General features: G+C 34.0%; 3 protein-coding genes across 3 annotated transcripts; 2 read left to right on the top strand and 1 right to left on the bottom strand.

Moving 5' to 3' along the window:
* Positions 1–6,101: 6,101 nt before the first annotated feature.
* On the top strand, positions 6,102–10,333 carry LOC130968763 (zinc finger CCCH domain-containing protein 16). Its single transcript, XM_057894214.1, has 10 exons — positions 6,102–6,290; positions 6,457–6,727; positions 6,903–6,976; positions 7,396–7,491; positions 7,706–7,799; positions 8,121–8,374; positions 8,711–8,766; positions 8,874–9,060; positions 9,884–9,956; positions 10,045–10,333. Exons 1-10 carry the CDS (start codon positions 6,256–6,258, stop codon positions 10,081–10,083), a joined length of 1,179 nt encoding a protein of 392 aa, XP_057750197.1. The 5' UTR covers positions 6,102–6,255; the 3' UTR covers positions 10,084–10,333.
* On the bottom strand, positions 10,247–13,596 carry LOC130968762 (uncharacterized). Its single transcript, XM_057894213.1, has 5 exons — positions 13,153–13,596; positions 12,417–12,679; positions 11,777–11,894; positions 11,149–11,357; positions 10,247–11,057 (listed from the first exon to the last, which is right to left on the bottom strand). The coding sequence occupies exons 1-5, from the start codon at positions 13,444–13,446 to the stop codon at positions 10,610–10,612; spliced, it is 1,332 nt and encodes a 443-aa protein (XP_057750196.1). The 5' UTR covers positions 13,447–13,596; the 3' UTR covers positions 10,247–10,609.
* Positions 13,597–14,573: 977 nt separating this feature from the next.
* LOC130965369 (uncharacterized) lies at positions 14,574–17,581 on the top strand. Its single transcript, XM_057890136.1, has 5 exons — positions 14,574–15,123; positions 15,241–15,458; positions 16,441–16,539; positions 16,764–16,837; positions 17,085–17,581. Exons 1-5 carry the CDS (start codon positions 14,820–14,822, stop codon positions 17,308–17,310), a joined length of 921 nt encoding a protein of 306 aa, XP_057746119.1. The 5' UTR covers positions 14,574–14,819; the 3' UTR covers positions 17,311–17,581.
* The last annotated feature ends 41 nt before the right edge of the window (positions 17,582–17,622 follow it).

Below are 17,622 nucleotides of genomic sequence, written 5' to 3'. Positions count from 1 at the left end.
AACATTTCTTGAGAAAATCTTAAGTTTAGAATATGGAAATGTTAATTTGATATGATAAGTTAATATTTTTTATCTAAATTATTTTTTATATTAATTTAATATTGACGGTAATTAATTATAATAAGAATATATAAAGAGTACATTAATTACCATTATTTATGTAATTTTTTATGTACTCTTGTAATTAATTATCATCAATATTAATCTAATAAAAAATAATCTAAGTACACAATTAATATGATTTAGTTGTACTAACAAATTTTTTAGGTATAACAGTAAATCACACACAAAATTCTAAATACTACTAATTTTTAATCCAACTGTGTGTCATCACTCTCTGTAAATTTAGTTTTCAAAAACAAATGAAAAACATATTTTAGAGCAACTATTAATTAAGTAAGAGTACAATATACAATAGATGCAGACAAAAATTAAGGCATATAAATATATGAGAAATTACCCCCCTTATTTGTTTGTTGCGTCATTAATTGTGTTCATGTCTTTCCAAACATTTTTAGAAGACTCCTATTGGGGGAGTTTTAAAATCGTGCAACATCTAAAATCAAGATCATATCTTATTTAATGTGGTATCCTTCAATCCAATCGGAAAAAATGACCAAATACAGACTGTAATTAAATTTTAAATGATATATTAGTATTAAGCATAGATATTTTTTTAGGGTAATACAATACTTGTAATTAATAAATCTATGTACCTGATTGAGCGCAGAATGATGATATGATAAAATCATATTAATAACATGTCTTCTAAATTTTCAATAATGGTGCTGCTTGCATAAAATGGTTGAACCTTAGCTCCAGCAAATTAGGCAGAATAGACAAATTTACATTATCTGTAATCTCTTTCTTTTTCACATTTTTAAAGAATTCGCAACAGTCTAGCATAGTCTCATCAAACCATCTTCATTGTCCTATGTACGAAGAAATAACTAAATAATTGAACATAATTTTTGTTAGTTTCATCAATGATAGAAGTGAGCTATAGAACTAGTAATACTCAATGCCGAAAACTATAGTATTTAAAAAAGTAAATCCGTTGCTAGTAACAAACTTTTAAGATTTTGTTATCTAAATTATTTTTTTATTAGTTTAATGTTAATGGTAATTAATTATAATAAAAATACATAAGGAGTACATAAGGTTAATCATAAAATATTTTTTAATTTTCTATTTTTATTCATTTGAATTTTTTAAAATAAAAAGAATTAATTTTTCTTCCTCTTTCAACTTTCAATTTTTCTCTTTCTTCTAGTTCATCAAACCAATAATATCATAGTTTGAATAGCTTAGGACATGAGATTTTTTTCATAGTGCGGTGAGCGTGGAGAACAATTAAGTTTTGAATCGAATTAAAAAGTTGTGTGTTGAGTTTAAAAAACTAAAATATTGTTAAGATAAAGACTAAACATTATTGGGTTATTAGCCAAGAATATTTCAGCTTAAACAAAGTACTCATAACATCTCTCTTTTGATCTAAAGTTTGAGTGGCTTTTTTTTTTTGGTCAAGTGGATTGGACAGCCCCCAATCCTAGGCATTAACCCCATGTTTTACACACCCACACAACACACTCACACACTGCATGGGTACTATGGGTTCTTGCAACATCCAGCCTCAGCTGGGATTTGAACCCGGGTGCAGCTTGATGAGAGGTGTAGAAATCCTCCATCTGTGCCAAGCCTCAGCTGCGAGTGGCTGAATTATAAGAAAGAAAGGAAGCAAGCAAACTAGTCCATATCCAAACACAAGCCCAAATAGTGATCTACGTCCAAACCCATTCATTCACTTAGATGGTAACTAAGTGATTCAAGTTCCATTTCATTTGAACAAATCATTTCACACCACTGAAACCAAATTCTCCCTTCTCTCTCTTCTTTTTCTTTCAACCCCACGTGATTTCTTAGAAGAAAAGAAAGAAAAAAAAAGCTTTGTGCTAGGACAAAATCAAGAAACTAAAAGTGGTTTACCAATTCAATCAAAGAAGAAGAAAGTCAAAGAGACTAGAGCTAAAAGCAAACATAACTTCCTAAGTATCATTAGAGACGTATTCTATAAAATTCGTAAAATTAATAAGTAATTAGTCAATAAATTAATAATTAATTAAAAAAATTAAAAATATGAATTTTATAGTTTAATAAGATGGAATTAATTAAAATAAGAATTTTGACACTAATTTTAAAGAATTTGGCCTAAGATTAGAACGAACGGATCAAACTGATTGGACCGGGCCAAAATTAGGCCCAGGGCCCATCATATAAATAAGCCAACCCAGCCTTCTTCCTCTTTCAATACCCCATTCACGCTGAAGATGAAGGAGATGCAAAGAAGAACAAAACCTAACCCTTGCCCAAATTTCAATTCCAAATAACTTTTGATTCAGAGCTCCGATTGACGAGCCGTCAGCAGTCACGCGTTCGTTTCTAAATTCTCTACAAAATCCAGTGAGAAATTTGGCAAGGACTTTGCATTTTCTCACCCAGACCTTCTCCATTCAGTTTCGATTTTTGGGATTTTGGGTATTGAAGAATTATATGATTTTGATGGTTTAGGTGAACTCTAGCAGTGGGTAATTACTGGATTTTGCCCGTTTAACTCGTGGGTGAGGTGAGAATTTGTTGAACCCTAATGAATTATTAAACTAGTGAACCCTATGTTGATTATTGTGATATTACGTGGATTAGATTGTGTTTATTGTTAATTTGGAGCTCAATGGGTGGTGTGGGAGGAAGTTCCAGCATTGGAGCTTGAAGCTTGTGGAATGGGGGAAATTTTAAGTGTCGTTGGTTTAAGGAGAAACCGGCTAAGGTATGGTTTTGCTTTCTCGTATTTAATATGTAAGGTTTTGTGAAAATTTAGGCTAGAGAACCATAGGATAAGCTGGAATGATTATGTGTGTTGGATGCTTAGTATTACTGATGATATAATTTAAGTATGTGTTGGTGATCATGGTTAGAGTGGGACTATATGCTATTAGGTGTTTGATTATTGTTTGATAAGTTGAAGTCATTGATTATATGTATGATAGAATGTTGATTATTTTGTTGGTGGAAGTGAGGAACTTAGGGTATGTATTGGGTGGAATTAAAGCATGATGTGAATGTGATTGTGGATGGTGAAAATAGTTTTATGAATGATGAATTAGAAAAATGAATATGAGTTTGTAGTGGTTTATTGATGTTTCTTGTTGATTAAGAAATGGATGTTTGATATGAGAATATGTGTATATTGAGGTATATTTGTTTGAGGTAAGGTGTGGAGGTCTTGGCATTTTTAAATGGTGTGTGGTTGTGTTGAATATGAGTAAAGGAAGTGGGATTGAGTTTAGTCTTTGTGAAAATTGAGGTTTGAGCTTTTTGTGAAAAGTTGGTTTTTGGCCGAACTTCGGCAAGTCATAACTTGGCTTCTGGACCCCAAATGGTTTCAAAATTTTTTTATGTGAAAATTGGGTCCGTGAAGCTTAAACTGTTCGAAGAACAGATGAAAAATGATTTAAAACAAAAAAGTTATGCGTGTCGAAAGTTTGAGGTTAGAAATTAAAATTCTGCAGCTTTTGAAAGTTAGTGAAATTTTTGGAGAAACGCATGTCCACGCGTACGCATGACATGGAATTTTTGCGTACGCATATACCCCTTCGCGGACAAACGCTACTGCCTAGTTTGCATGCGTACGCGTAATCAGGGGATGCGTACACGTCTTGGCCTAAACACGTATCGATCACGCGTACTCGTGGCCCCTGTTTCAGCAAAAACAGATTTTAAATTTTAAAGTTCAAACTCGAACCTCTAGACTTCTAATTTTCGTTCCTTTGGCCTAAATATTGTCAATAAGCCTAGTCTTAGGATGAAGATAGGAAATTAAGGAAACTTGGAGATGAAGTAAAGGTTGAAAATGATAAGATTAAGCTATGAGAAGGAGGGTTACTTGGAAGTAAAGGAAGGTCTAGAGTAACTGAACTAAGGTGTTAATGATGAGATTGGGGATGACTATGTGTGGTCAGAATGGTCGAGATGTGTGTGTGGGCGGAATGGTCGAGATGTGTGTATGGCCGGAATGGTCGAGAGGGTATGATTTGGGTGCGATCCCGCTTGCTCATTAACTTGAAAATGTATTCGGATGGCAAGTTGAGGACAGAAGTTCCCTCTCTTATCATGATGAGGGTGTGGGGAATGTGGAAAGGTACACTCCTTCATAGAACTATCCTTCCCTTTCCCCAATTCAGTTTTTCAACGTGTTTCATTGTGGTAAGGGGAAGGAGGAGCTGAAGCTTATTTGATTTAGTGTGATGGGTTGGGCTTGGGCCAATACGAGCCCGGTTCACCCCAGTTTGGCCTAATTTTGGGCCAAATCCTTTAAAATTGATGTCAAAATTTTTGTTTTAATTTTCTCTATCTCATTAAACTATAAAAATTTTATTTTCTAATCACTTTGATTGATAATTAATTTATTCGCTAACTAACTATTTATTATTTACATAAAGTCTAGTGAAAAAAATACATGCATACGTTACTATTAATTTTTTTTGCGTTTTTTGCTTCACACAAATTTTTATTGGAGAGCATAAGAACTTATTAGTATAGCACATAAATTTTTGAAACATAACACAGAATTTTGCACATAACACAATTTATAGATATAACACACATATTTTTACGCATAACACATATTTTTTTTTCACATAACACACAAATCTTTATATATAGCACAAATTTTTCTTTGTTAGTTAAATGAGTCAATGTTTTAGATATGTAGCCCTCCAAAAATTTCTATGCTGCACGTAAAAAACAATATGCTATGCACACAAAATTTTTGTGTTGCTTACAAAAATTTATGTGTTGTATGTATTTTATTGGTTGGGTATTTATGTTTTGGCCATGTGGTCCTTAAAATTTTTTTGTGCTGTATGTCAAAATTTATGTATCATGCATTAAAATTTCTGTGATCTAATTTTCTAAACATTTATAAGAGAAAAAAAAAGAAGTGAAGACAATAATAATGACATAAAAGAGGAAGAAAAAGAAGATGGTGATAGCGACAATGACGATGATGGTGTCGTGATGGCAGTGGCGATAACGATGTTGAAGAAGGAAGAAGAAACATAAGAAAAAGAAGAAGTAACGATGATTTATTTTTAAATAATTTGGTTAAACTTGGTTAATTTGTACTTTAAAATATATTTTTTATCTGTATATTTTCTATAAAGCATTTTATATGATATAATTTATTTGTATAAATTTTACTTTAATATTATACATATTATTGACCCATGGTAATATTTTAAATTCGTCTTTGTGTATTATATTTTGAAAATTTGTGTGCTATATTTTAAAAATTTATATACTATGTGCAAAAAATTATGTATTATATTAATAAATTTATGTTATGTAAAAAATTATATATACGGTGCTTTAAAATTTGTGTACTCTCTAATAAAAAATTGTGTATTACAGAAAATACGAAAAATGCAAAATGCGCTCTAATTGTGTACTAATGGAGAACATGTGCACTTGTGTTGTTTTAAAAATATCTTTTATTATTAATAAATTAACTTAATATTGTTAAAAAGACTTATTTAGTGCTTCAAATTATACATATAGCATCATTTATAAATATATATACATTTCAAATACATAAGAAATTTGTGATTTGATCTATTTGGTGCTTCAAATTTTAAAGTTGTAAATAATCTAAAGATTACATGAATATGGCAAATAAAAATTTTATTTTATTTATAAAAAAAATTCTTAATCCAAAAGATTCTTATTTTATCTTTTTAAAGTGTTTATTTCGGTATCATTAATTTATTAAAAAAGATATGTTTAATGAGTGTTTTTATTTTTTAGTATATTTGATAAAATTTTAATAATAAAAATAAAAACACTAAAAAATATATCTTTTACAAATTACAATTTATATTTTTTTTAAATTATGTAAAAAAATATTTTTATATAAAATATTCAGGCATAAAATTATTTTTTTTAAATTAAAAAAAAGAGAGTCACTTAAAACATTTTCTTTTCGTAAAAATCATTCCAACATGTCCAAAGTCAAGGAAAGAAGAAAAAAAAAACTGTTTATAAGATAAGATAAATACTGGGAAGGTTGGTTTTTGTAAATGTTGAATTTAAAATCGGTTCGGAGAAAGAGTGTATCTGAGGATAGATTTTAATTTTGATTCAGGAAGTTAACGCGGGTAGTAGAAATTACGCATTGTTTCAGACGTAAAACCCCAAATCTCAATGAGAGACCTTTGCAGAAACTTCCAGCGTGGCAGGTTCTTCTTCTTCCTCTTTTTTCTTCAAATTACCCTATTTGTTTTACTTTTAAGCTAATTTTATTCATAAAAGTGTTCCTTTTTTTGTTCATAGGATCCTAACGTTCTGAGAATACAGTGTTTCTGAATTCTGATTATTGCATCTGTTTATTATTTTTTTTTTCAGCTGTCAATACGGAGATAGGTGTAAATTTATACATGCTGTGGCACAACAACAAGGGAAGCCTAATAATAGTTTTCATGGTTTTGGGGGACAGAATAGTTTTTACCAACAGCAACAGCAACAGCAAAATGTTAATCCTTTTGGATTTGGGTCTAAATCTGCTTCACAACCACACCAACAGCAGCAAAAGACCAATCCTTTTGGCTTTGGGGTGCAGAACAACAACATCAACAACTCACAATTCAAAGGGACCCCTCAACAGAACCAATTTAAGGTTGTTACTTACTTGTTACTCTTTCCCTTGTGCATATGGAGTTAAAAGGGAGTGTTTTTTCTTGAGGAGTTCTTGTTGATCTATGTGGTTTCAGTTAATCTGATTAACTATTGTTAGTAAAAGATGCTTTTGTTTAATGTTGGTCTTGATGGTGTGCTTTTCTAATTTGAATCAGCCTTTTGAAAACAAATGGACTCGGGGTGGCGCTTCGCGGCAATCTGATAACAACCCCCTACCGGCGAATCATGAGTAAGTGTTTCAATCCCCTGTTCCCTTCTCTTAATGCATTCACATTCGTGTGATGTCGTATCAAATCAATTTGGGAATCTAGGATGGCACATTGTCCCGCATATAGGTCTAGGCCTAAACGTCTACGATGTGCATAAAACATAGAGAAATATGTCTAATTATGTTGAAATAAATTCTGTAATCTTTGGTTGAAACTTGAAAGCCTTTGACCTATTTTGAAGATTAATTTGGTTTCTTAATGTTTACTCCAATAAGTTTTATGGCTTCTCTTTTGGAGGATACCTTATCATTGCTGCATTGTATGGTCCATATCAATGCCTCTACAGATCATGTGTTTTGAATGTCTGTGTTTTGCATTGGGTTTGCTTTGTTTTAGTTAAGTGATATACTTTACTAAATGTTTGTTGATGCAATTGAAGATGTACAGATCCTGAGGTCTGCAAGCGCCAGATTGCTGAAGATTTCAAGCAAGAGAGGCCACTCTGGATACTTACATGCTATGGTCATTCTAAAGGGTATATATATTTCTTGGACATATAATGGTTTGAAAATCTTAACGCAGACAGTAGATCATGTAGAGTAAGATACTAATTCGTCCAATTGGCTAAAGTTTATCAACCATTCACCTACTATGCAGCCCATCAAAGTTTGAAGATGAATTAACTCAACGCTGCACTTCTAAGAAAGTTAAGAACTGTGATATATTAATGCCTCTTTCAATGCATGCAGTGCACCTTGTGACATAGTTGGTGATATTAGCTATGAAGAACTGAGGGCAGCAGCTTATGAGGATGCGAAGCGAGGGATGAACTTGCAATCAATTGTAAGAACGGATGTAGTATTCCTACAGTTTAAATGGATTTCCAATTTACGATACCCAGTGAGACTGGATATCTTACGCTTTTCTTTTTTCCATTGTTTCTGTTTTCTTTTTTGCGGCTCCCACCTCTCCCCCCTCTCCTTGTTCTTGAATGAAATCTTATCCACTCCATGACAGTAATTGCTTATTTTTCTGTAATAAAAACTCATTTTCGATTAAAAAATAAAAACTCTTTACAATTATTTCTTTTGGTGCTGATGTTTCAAACTATTAGGTGACATTCATACAATTTTATTATTTCTAACTTGAAAATATTCTTTGCAGGTTGAGAGAGAGAGAAATACACTGAATTCCAAGTTGGCTGAGTTCGAGAAACTACTTTCTGAACCCTACAGAATGCCATTTAATCCTGCTGTTAACAGTCAAAATCATCAGAATGCAAATCCGTTTTCAATGCCTATGCAAAATAATGGCCAGCATAATGCAAATCCATTTTCAATAACTACACAAAACAATGGTCCTGTGTCAGTCTCAAGCTTTAGCCAACTGGGTGCTTCATTGAACACGGGATTTGATAGGTAATGACCTGCTCATAATTTTTCCCGCGATGAGTTTTTTTTTTTTTTTTTTTTTTGGGGGGGGGGGGGGTGTTCAAAGGTATTTAATAGTTTGTGCCCGGGTTTATTAGGTTATTGTATTATACCTCTACATGCATAGCTTTTCTAGCATTTTATACTATCTGGCCTTGGTGGTTCAAAGTATGGTGTTACTAGAGTGATTAAAACGAAAGTTTGCTGTCATTGCTTTCCATTCAATGACTTTGTCCTTCTTCCTGTAATTTTCTCTTTTGATGTATTTTTTTCCTTTTATGCCTGCCTTCGCCTATAGTAATCTGTTCATAACATTCTTGCTAGGCCCTCTGCACAAGCACCGAACACTCCGCCACAGTCTAGTTTCTTCGGAAGTGGAGGTATATATTTACTTATCTAGTGTACCACAACTACAGTTTTCACTTTTCAGGTGCATATCTTCCCCATTTGTGTGTGTTTAATTATGAAATGTTATAATAACTACTAGGAAACACTTTTACACCCAACACTGCAAACATAAGTGGCAGAGGCTTCTCAGGTGCTCCAAGCAGCCCCTTCTCTACCCCAGCGGAGTCAACAATGTTCCCGAGTTCAACTTCTCAGCAGTCATCCTTTAGCTTCAATGACTTGAGCTCCACTCCAATGTTTCAGACTACACCAGATGTTCAATCTTCGTAAGTCCTTGGTTGCATTATGTTAATTAATTCAGAACTAGTTACCACAATTTAACTATTTTTAATGTCACTGTTCACCCAAAATTAGCTCAACTTTTCTGTGTATTATTGCCTGGCCATATACAAATAGGGCATAGATAATCCCCTTTTAACTGTTCTATTAGGTAGCGTTTGTTTTGCAGTACTGGAACAGAGACTGAGAGATTGAGACACAGTATCATGTTTGTTGGCTCAGAGACTGGTACTAAAATTTCTGTCTCTGTCTCCAAAATTTCAGTATTTCAGTGCCTCCAAAATGTAGGGACACAGGGGACTGATATTTTTAGAAATAGAGACCGAAACTTTAATAACATTTTATACCTAAAATACTCTCATTTTAATTAATTAATTCCAATTTTATCTTTGTGCAAATTAAATTAGAGTTTTATTCTTGTTTCAATTTTTGTCTCTCATTTGACACCAAACAGAATACTAAAACTTATTTCAGTCTCAGTCTCTCAGTCTCAGTCTTTCAGTATCTGTCTCTCAACCAAACGCTACCTTATGGACCTTTTGATGAAAAGAGGCATAGCATTAAAATTTATGTTGCAAGTCACATCTCGTATTATCTCATAGATGAAATGTATTTTGTTTAGCCATCTACTTACAGTTTATAGAGTAGAAAGGCTCCTATTTACATTAGTATTAAACCTGGGTGGAAACGTCAAATTTTGTTTAATACAGAAGCTTTTTGAGGTTATCTTTGTGGAATTTCAAAATGTAAATGGCTTCATATGTAAGTTACAAATTACATGGCATGTATTCTTGTTTTCTATTTCTGCAGAAGCATGTCCCAGGGAGAGAATGTTTCAACAGATCTCAGTATTTGGTTAAAAGAGAAATGGAATCCTGGAGAGGTAATCATCATCTTACACCGTGTTCTAGCTGTTAATGTTGGTAAACAAAATGGTCTTCTATTTTAATTAATTTTTATTCAAATCTCAGATTCCTGAAGAAGCTCCTCCAGATTCAGTTGTTCGGTAGAAATTCACAAACACAGCACTCTGTACTATGTTAACAAGATTCAACAGTGATGCTAGATGTATTTTTATTATGTTTGATTATGTCAGATCAAGAGCATATTAAAAATTGCTCTGGCTTTAGGATAGTTGATTTATATCAATTGATTTTGCAAAGAGCAAAGGCCTTTAATGTAATTCATAACTGTTAACAAATATTCTGATCTCATTTTGAGCCAGAATCATAAAATATATAGTTCTTACATTGGATGCCATCCATGGTTACAATGATATATAGATTGAATCTTCTTTTTAATTTTCCAAATTTCATATTACGAGAATAAAGAATGTACATGAACCAGAAATGGCTATGCTGAAAATGGAAGACTTAATTGAAGCCTAAGTAATTCCATTGAAAGCATGCCTATTTTTACAACTAGAGTATGTACATAACTTTGAAATATGCTAAACAAAAGGAAACTACATATATCTAAATCAAAGAATATATATTTTTTCTTCTTCTTCATAATCAAATGCAAAGAGCAATCTGATTAGACACTAGAAATGTGATCAGTGCCAATATCTGATCCAATAGTAGATGTATGAAATGTGAAAGATTCAGCCAATTTCACTGCATCTGAAACTCTAAGCCTTGTTCCTTGTTGACCTACAACAGTGGCTGCAACCTTAGCTGCTATTGAACCTATGCTTTTCAAATCAGATATGCCTCTTAGAACACCATAAAGTATGCCGCATGCATATGCATCTCCAGCACCACAGGTATCTACTGGAACACATGGAGACGGGGGAATGTATACGGCTTCACCCTTTAGACTGATGTAGGAGCCTCTATGACCGTCAGTTACCGATACTAGCGGAACAAAGTGGCTCAGATACCTTGTAACCGAAGCAGAGCTTTCCTTTGTGTCGAAATTGCAGAGCGCTCTGGCCTCATCACTGTTTGCGAAGATTAAATCCGCATGATTCCCGATAATTTCCCTGATGAAAGAAGAAAATGCAGCATGGAAAGGAATGAACTCTAGATCTGCATAAATCTATGGAGAATAATGTCAAGTAATAATAATCTTACCAGAAATCATCAAAGTGTCTCTCAATGCAGGAGACATCTGAAGCTGTTACTGCAACTAAGGCACCGTTACTGCGAGCTTTCTGACATGCTTCTGTTATTGCTCTAATAGTATCGGGTAGTTCAAATAGATACCCTTCAACAACAAGTATGTTGGTCTTGGTAACCGCATTAGCCAAGATTTTGTCATAGTTAACAGTTGATGATGTACCCTGCCCCCAGATTACAAATATTAGCATCTTCACCATATTGATATGGTGACAGAAAATAAACAAGTTGGAAGAGAAAACTAGTAGAAAGCCAGATAACCATTTTCCACTCCTAGATTGATGCTTAAAAGTAGAAATAAATAATAGTGCGTGAAAGAGTAACTGCTAAGTCTTTTTCTCCTTCAATGTACAAAATGGAATACAAAGTGAACAATTCAACTCCAAAACAAAACTCATGAAACTTTGGGCAACTCGCATAGCTGAACTATTCAACATGCCATTTAGATGTCTCAATGCTCTTCTCAATGTATGGATATACATAAAAACAGAGAGGATCAAAACTATACAAACTAATCCACATATACTTAGAAACAGATTATCAGTTAACAAAGAATCTACAAACTCTTCTGCAATTACTGAACCTGATATGCAAGCATTGTGCGTTGAGCATCTGGTGTTGTGAGAACTATAACCGTTCCGGTAGTTCCATCCTTGATAGGCTCAGAAAGAAATTGCACATTTGCTCGCCGTAATTTTTCCCTATAAGAAAGTTTGAAATAGAATGTAAGCAAACAACAAAGGAACAGGAAGAAATTTCATGTGCCCAGAACAAAGCAGATAGAATCATTGTCACAAGAACCTATATCCAAAGAGTAAGCAGTATAGTGGGAGAAATGTGACACTTGATATTCTTTAGGTAAACACTTGAATACAGATATTAACACAATCTGAACTATACTTTTCCAAATAATCGAGCAACAAAATGTAGATCACAGTAGATAGAATATGTGAAATTGTGAATTGCGACATCATAACATGATTGAGCTCCAAAGCAACAAAAAAATTTTCGTCATTTTTTCCCTCTTAGCATTGTCTTCCCCTCGTACTCTATTGTTATCCTATCTTTTAAATGTACAAAAATATCATTGCAAATTGATGAGAGTACTAAGTTTCAAATTAATCAATCTCTTTTTGCGAAACTAGATCAGCTACATCCTAAGTAAACTAGCACAATTTGATCAAACAACTGACAAAAAGAGCTCAGCAATGAAGAAGGCCAACCTGTAGAAGCCACCCAAGACATCACTTCCTACACTGCCAGCCATTGCCACGTTTATGGCAGGAGTCCTGGCGGAACGACTTCCAAGCCTGGCGAGGGCAACCAAGCTATTAGAAAGAGATCCACCAGCAGCTGCTTTATAGGTGCAACCATCCATAGCCTGCAAGACTCTACCCCTTTCCTCGTGATTCACAACCTTGCGCGTTCCCTTCTCCAATCCCAACTTGTTAAGGAACTCGTCATCTACTATACCCGAGAAGTCTACCTAGAAGAACAAATCCCAGCAACAACAATAAACACATTAACCTTCACTCCCTCCTATTCTCAAAGCATCATAATTCATAAGAATTTCAATGGTAAATTATGCTTAGCTCCCTAAGTTAAGTGATATTATATATGCCATGTATTGATTTGTCATACCTACACCGAGCTCTCCAAAAAATACTATGTGCATACCAAAAATCAGCTACTAAATTAGACACCATTATGTATAAATACAGGTATTGTTTAACTCGTACTTCATATGTATTTTATACTGGTGAATGATTTGCCGACTGATTTTTTTGTGTATATTTAGCATGGTTCCATTTTAAAATATCTAAAGGTACTTAAATGAATGTGAGTGTTTCGAATACACAAATCTATTTCTATCCCTACTCTTCAATTCATATCAATGAGCAATGCAAAATGATAAACTTAAAATAAACAAAGAAAGAACGGAAGAAAAGAAGGAATCACCATGGCTTGACCAAGTCCCAAAACATCCCATCTTTCAGGCAAAACCAACGAAGCAATAGCTTTGTCTTCTTCCTCTTCTTCATCATCCATTTGAGGACCCTTCATTCGTTGATTATCATGTTCTTCTTTAGAGGTGGAAAAGCAACGTAGGGTTAAAGGGGAGGGTTGTCTGCGCCTGTAGCGGCAGATAAGGAAATGGCCATTTTGGAACTTGGGAGGAACAAAACATAAGAAAGAAGGAGGAGTTGGAATTTGGGGAAGAAAAGAAGAAGATAAACGCAGAGACAGAGACATGTTATTGGAAATTCCAATGTAAGGAACGAAAATGTGAAAGTATTTGTATGTCTCTGTGTCTGTTAACAGAGACACAGAGAAGAAGAAGAAGAAGAAGAAGAAACAGCGTTGCCCTCTTTTGATTGTTGCTCAGCCAACGCAAATGGAAGACACGAAAAATACTAACTAGATAAGGAAGTAGGACACTGAAATTACGTATTTACCCTTGGTCCCACTCTTTCTGGAAACAAATTCTAGAACAAATTCTTCTTACAGCCACCAAAAACGAACCTATATTTCTGTTTTTTTTTTTTAATGTTTAAAAGATAAAAAGTCCTTATTTACTAATTTTGGTAAAATTAAAAAATAATATGCAAAATTGTGGTTTTTCTTATTTTTAACTAAATCATAAAATAGGAAATTTTTTATTTTTTTAAAAAATATTTCTTTGGCTGAAAACTGGTATTTTGTAAATGGGAGTAATTATATTCGCATTAAAAAAATAAAAATGTCTATCATTCTTTCTCTATCGACGGCGGGTTACTGTTTAAGAAAACTAAGCAGTAACAAATTTAAAGCGAAGAATATTTGGTAAAAAATTTTACCTATTCCGATTCGGTATTTGACAAATTATTATTGAAATAAAACTTTCAAGAGTAATAGAGTATTGTTATTGGATTTGAATTCTCTAAAGTTTGAATTTTATTTTAGAGAATAAAGTGTGAATTTTTATTATTTATTTAGATGGAACTAAAAATAAATATGAAAAAAAAACTATTTAAAAATAAAAAATTATATTTTATTCTTTAAAGTACAAATTTAAAATTTAGAAGATCTAAATTTATTGCTATTACTATTATTTGGTATTGGACTACTGGTGGAGACTAGCAATACGTGTTGCGTTTTATCCTCTCACAAGTAACATCGGATTAACTCATTAAGAGTTTATTTATTTATTGGAATGACAGGAATGTTATAGAAGTACAGAACTCTTTTTTTATACTTAAAAAATGTTATGGAACTCTTATATGTTATTTCTATATATCTTAATACGAAACTATTTTTAAAATGAATTTTAAATTTTTGGACACATATTAAAACCATTTTTTTACAATTAACTAAATTTTAAAAGACATTTTTTGGTTTTTCATATAACAAACCGAATTCAGAAGTTCGGGTCGGATTTGGGTCGAACTCTCGGAAGCAGAATCACTCAATCACGCAGTGACACTTTTTTCCTCCTTTCTCAATCATCTTCCGCCACGTGAATCGATTTCGAACCTTCGTTTTCCTTCCAACGATGAAATTGCCACCACAGCACTGAAGTAATAATCACGATCTGATTTTTCTCTGACACGATCGAGTTGAATCGATTCCATTCGATCTCATATACGATGATGTACTTGAAGAAGCCCTTGTGGAGCCAAGGGAAACCCGAACCGGATGCTAAGACGACGACGACGGCGACGGCGGATCGCGGCGGCGCCGTGGAGGAGCTGGTGGATTCGTTGCAGCAGCAGAGAGTGTACAGAGAAGTTACATTGGCTCTTCGAACAGGACTCAGAGACGCGCGTGCTGAGTTCTCGTTCCTCCGTGTGCGTGGCCTCCGTAACATCCTCAAGTTCCTCCGATCCGTCGCTGAATCTGATTCCACCATTGACCTCTTCAATAGAACACAATCCATTCCCCAATTGCAAGGTACCTGTTTGTGAATTTGCCACTGTGAGTACGTGTGTGCATTTAACATTCAATTTTGTTGAATTTGTGTTGTATTGATTCTTAGATGATGGTGAATGGTGCGTGGTGTTTGTGCAGTGGTTCCGGTTTTGTTTGAGCATTGTTTGAGAGAGACAGGGGATTATGAGAATGAGAATAGGGTGAGAGATTTGAATCATATATTTGGTGTTGAGCCTCTGAAGCTGACGAGTCCAGCTACTGATGCTGAAGTTGCACTTGCACTGAGGGTATTGGAAGGTTGTTGCTTGCTTCATCCGCAGAGTACAGCGCTTGCACACCAACACAATGCTATTCCGGTAATCGTTCATTTTTCTATCCATGTGTGTGTCTGTGTCTGAGTCTATGTTGGGAGAAGGAGGAAGATTTGGTAGTAAAGGGATCAAACTCGAGTTTACGTCATCTCCACGAGCCTAGGTGAACTTGAATCTTATAGCTCGGATTGTAAACTTGAAAGAGATTATTTGTAAGATCGTAAACTCGATTTTGAGACCTAAGCTATACTCGAGAGTTTAATAACCTTATCTGGAAGCATGTTTCATTTACCTTATTGCACCTATGAGAATGGATTCTTTCCACTGTGATTCGTAGAGTCTTTGCTGTTGTTCCGGGTTTCATGAAATAGGTTTTCATCTATGCTTATTCTTCATTGAGAGTGAAATTTGCAACATGCTAAAAGTAATTTGTATCAAAGAGAGTAATAGATTTAAAAGAACAGTGGCATGAACAATCCGAATAGGAGACAGCGAAATTTACATGACAAATAAACTGTTGCTTTCTCTTGTGCTTATGGACGGTCTTGTGCTGATTAGTTCTTACCAAGTTACCATCAGCACATAACATTAACATAAGCTACAGCAACTGTTGCTACTTTGTCTTGGTGTATTCCAATGGGTTTATGACTTCATGTGGAAGACGCTTCAACCTTGTGGCAAACATTACAGTTCCTGAGTATATTGTAACCCTTTCCTCTTCTTCAATTAAGATAAGAACAATGTACCCTCGAGTTTCTTTGAGCATTCAATGCTAGACACCTAGTGATTACTGAAATGTCTACTAAGCCAAGAAACATATTTTGTTCATATCAATGGCCAACAAAGATGTTTATCCATAAAAGTATGAGAATTGCACTCCAATTAATCAATGCCACAAATATTGGCAAATTAGTAAACACCTTCATTAGGTGATGTGCATGTGCCTCTGCACTACCAAAGCCTTGAAACTTGCAAAAATGAAACTATTGGATACCAATATGTAATATTGTTGCTATCTTCTTTGCAGGTTTTAATGAATATATTATCCACTCGCGGAGTACTTGAGCAAGGTGCATGCTTAGATGCTCTAATCTCATTGATGGTGGATTCATCATCTAATCAAATGGTACCCTAACTGTTGTTTACATGTAGCTTAGTTGTTCTATTTTTCTAGTTTGATCATCATGATTCTTTCTTTATCCAGATGTGTTACCAATAATTTGACATTGTTCTTTCTTCAATATTTGTTGTTTCTTGGCTTAGATTTACTAACTATTTTTTCTTGCCAGAGAACATTTTATTTGCTGTTCCGTTTTTGAAAATTTATCTCTTCTGATCATAATTTTTTAGGATTTTGAGAAATGTAGTGGTATTATGGAAGTTGCTGACCTTATCAGGGACAAACAAGTGGATGAGAATCTCAGGTACTGCTTTTTATCTCCAGTCTCGTTTGTATTATAGCCGATATACTTGTCTGCAATGGATCTTCATTTGCCTCTTTTTGAATTTTGATGTTAATTCTATAGGTTCTATATTTTCGCAGGCCGTGTTTTGTAGTTCTAGTAACATTGTTGTAGCTTAACTTTTCATTCCTTCGAGAGATTATGCAGAGACTTGTTCCACTATCTTGAGATAACAAAGTAGAATAATGAAGAAAGTGGCATTATTCAGGTTAAAATGTGGAGAGTTTCTGTTGCTGCTCATTGGACATGTCAATGGAAGAGATGCTCCTCCTTTGGCAACTATACATGAAGATACAAGGCATCTACTTGGGGAGAAATCAGCCTCCTTGATATGGGCAGCTAGTCAGTTCGGCTCGACGCTGGATCCTGAGCAGAGGCTAACTGCTCTGCAAATCCAAGCTCGTAGGGTCCTTGAATCATTGGATTTGTACTGAATGATAGTGATACCGGTAACTTAGGAAAGCTTTCATCTTGTGATTTGAAATTATTGGCCGACAATGTAGTTTTTTTGCTTTCAATTACTGTATTTATGCTGCTTTTTTTTTGTAATTTTTAGCCACATTTGTAGTTGTTTCAGCATGTGGTTAAGAATTTAAGATGATTATGATTTCTTCAGCATTTATTGATGAAGAAAAAATTGCATCAGACCTGTATTGTATTTATATCTTCCGTACTTATGAATCCAGAACTAAATTAAGTTATACAGATTACGCTCTTTTGTTCCTCGTATGTTGGATTATGAAGGT

The sequence above is a fragment of the Arachis stenosperma genome, chromosome 3 (assembly GCF_014773155.1).
Source record: "Arachis stenosperma cultivar V10309 chromosome 3, arast.V10309.gnm1.PFL2, whole genome shotgun sequence".
NCBI classification, from domain to species: domain Eukaryota; kingdom Viridiplantae; phylum Streptophyta; class Magnoliopsida; order Fabales; family Fabaceae; genus Arachis; species Arachis stenosperma.
Note: the sequence above shows the minus strand (reverse complement) of the source record. Positions and strands in the feature narration are given on the sequence as shown.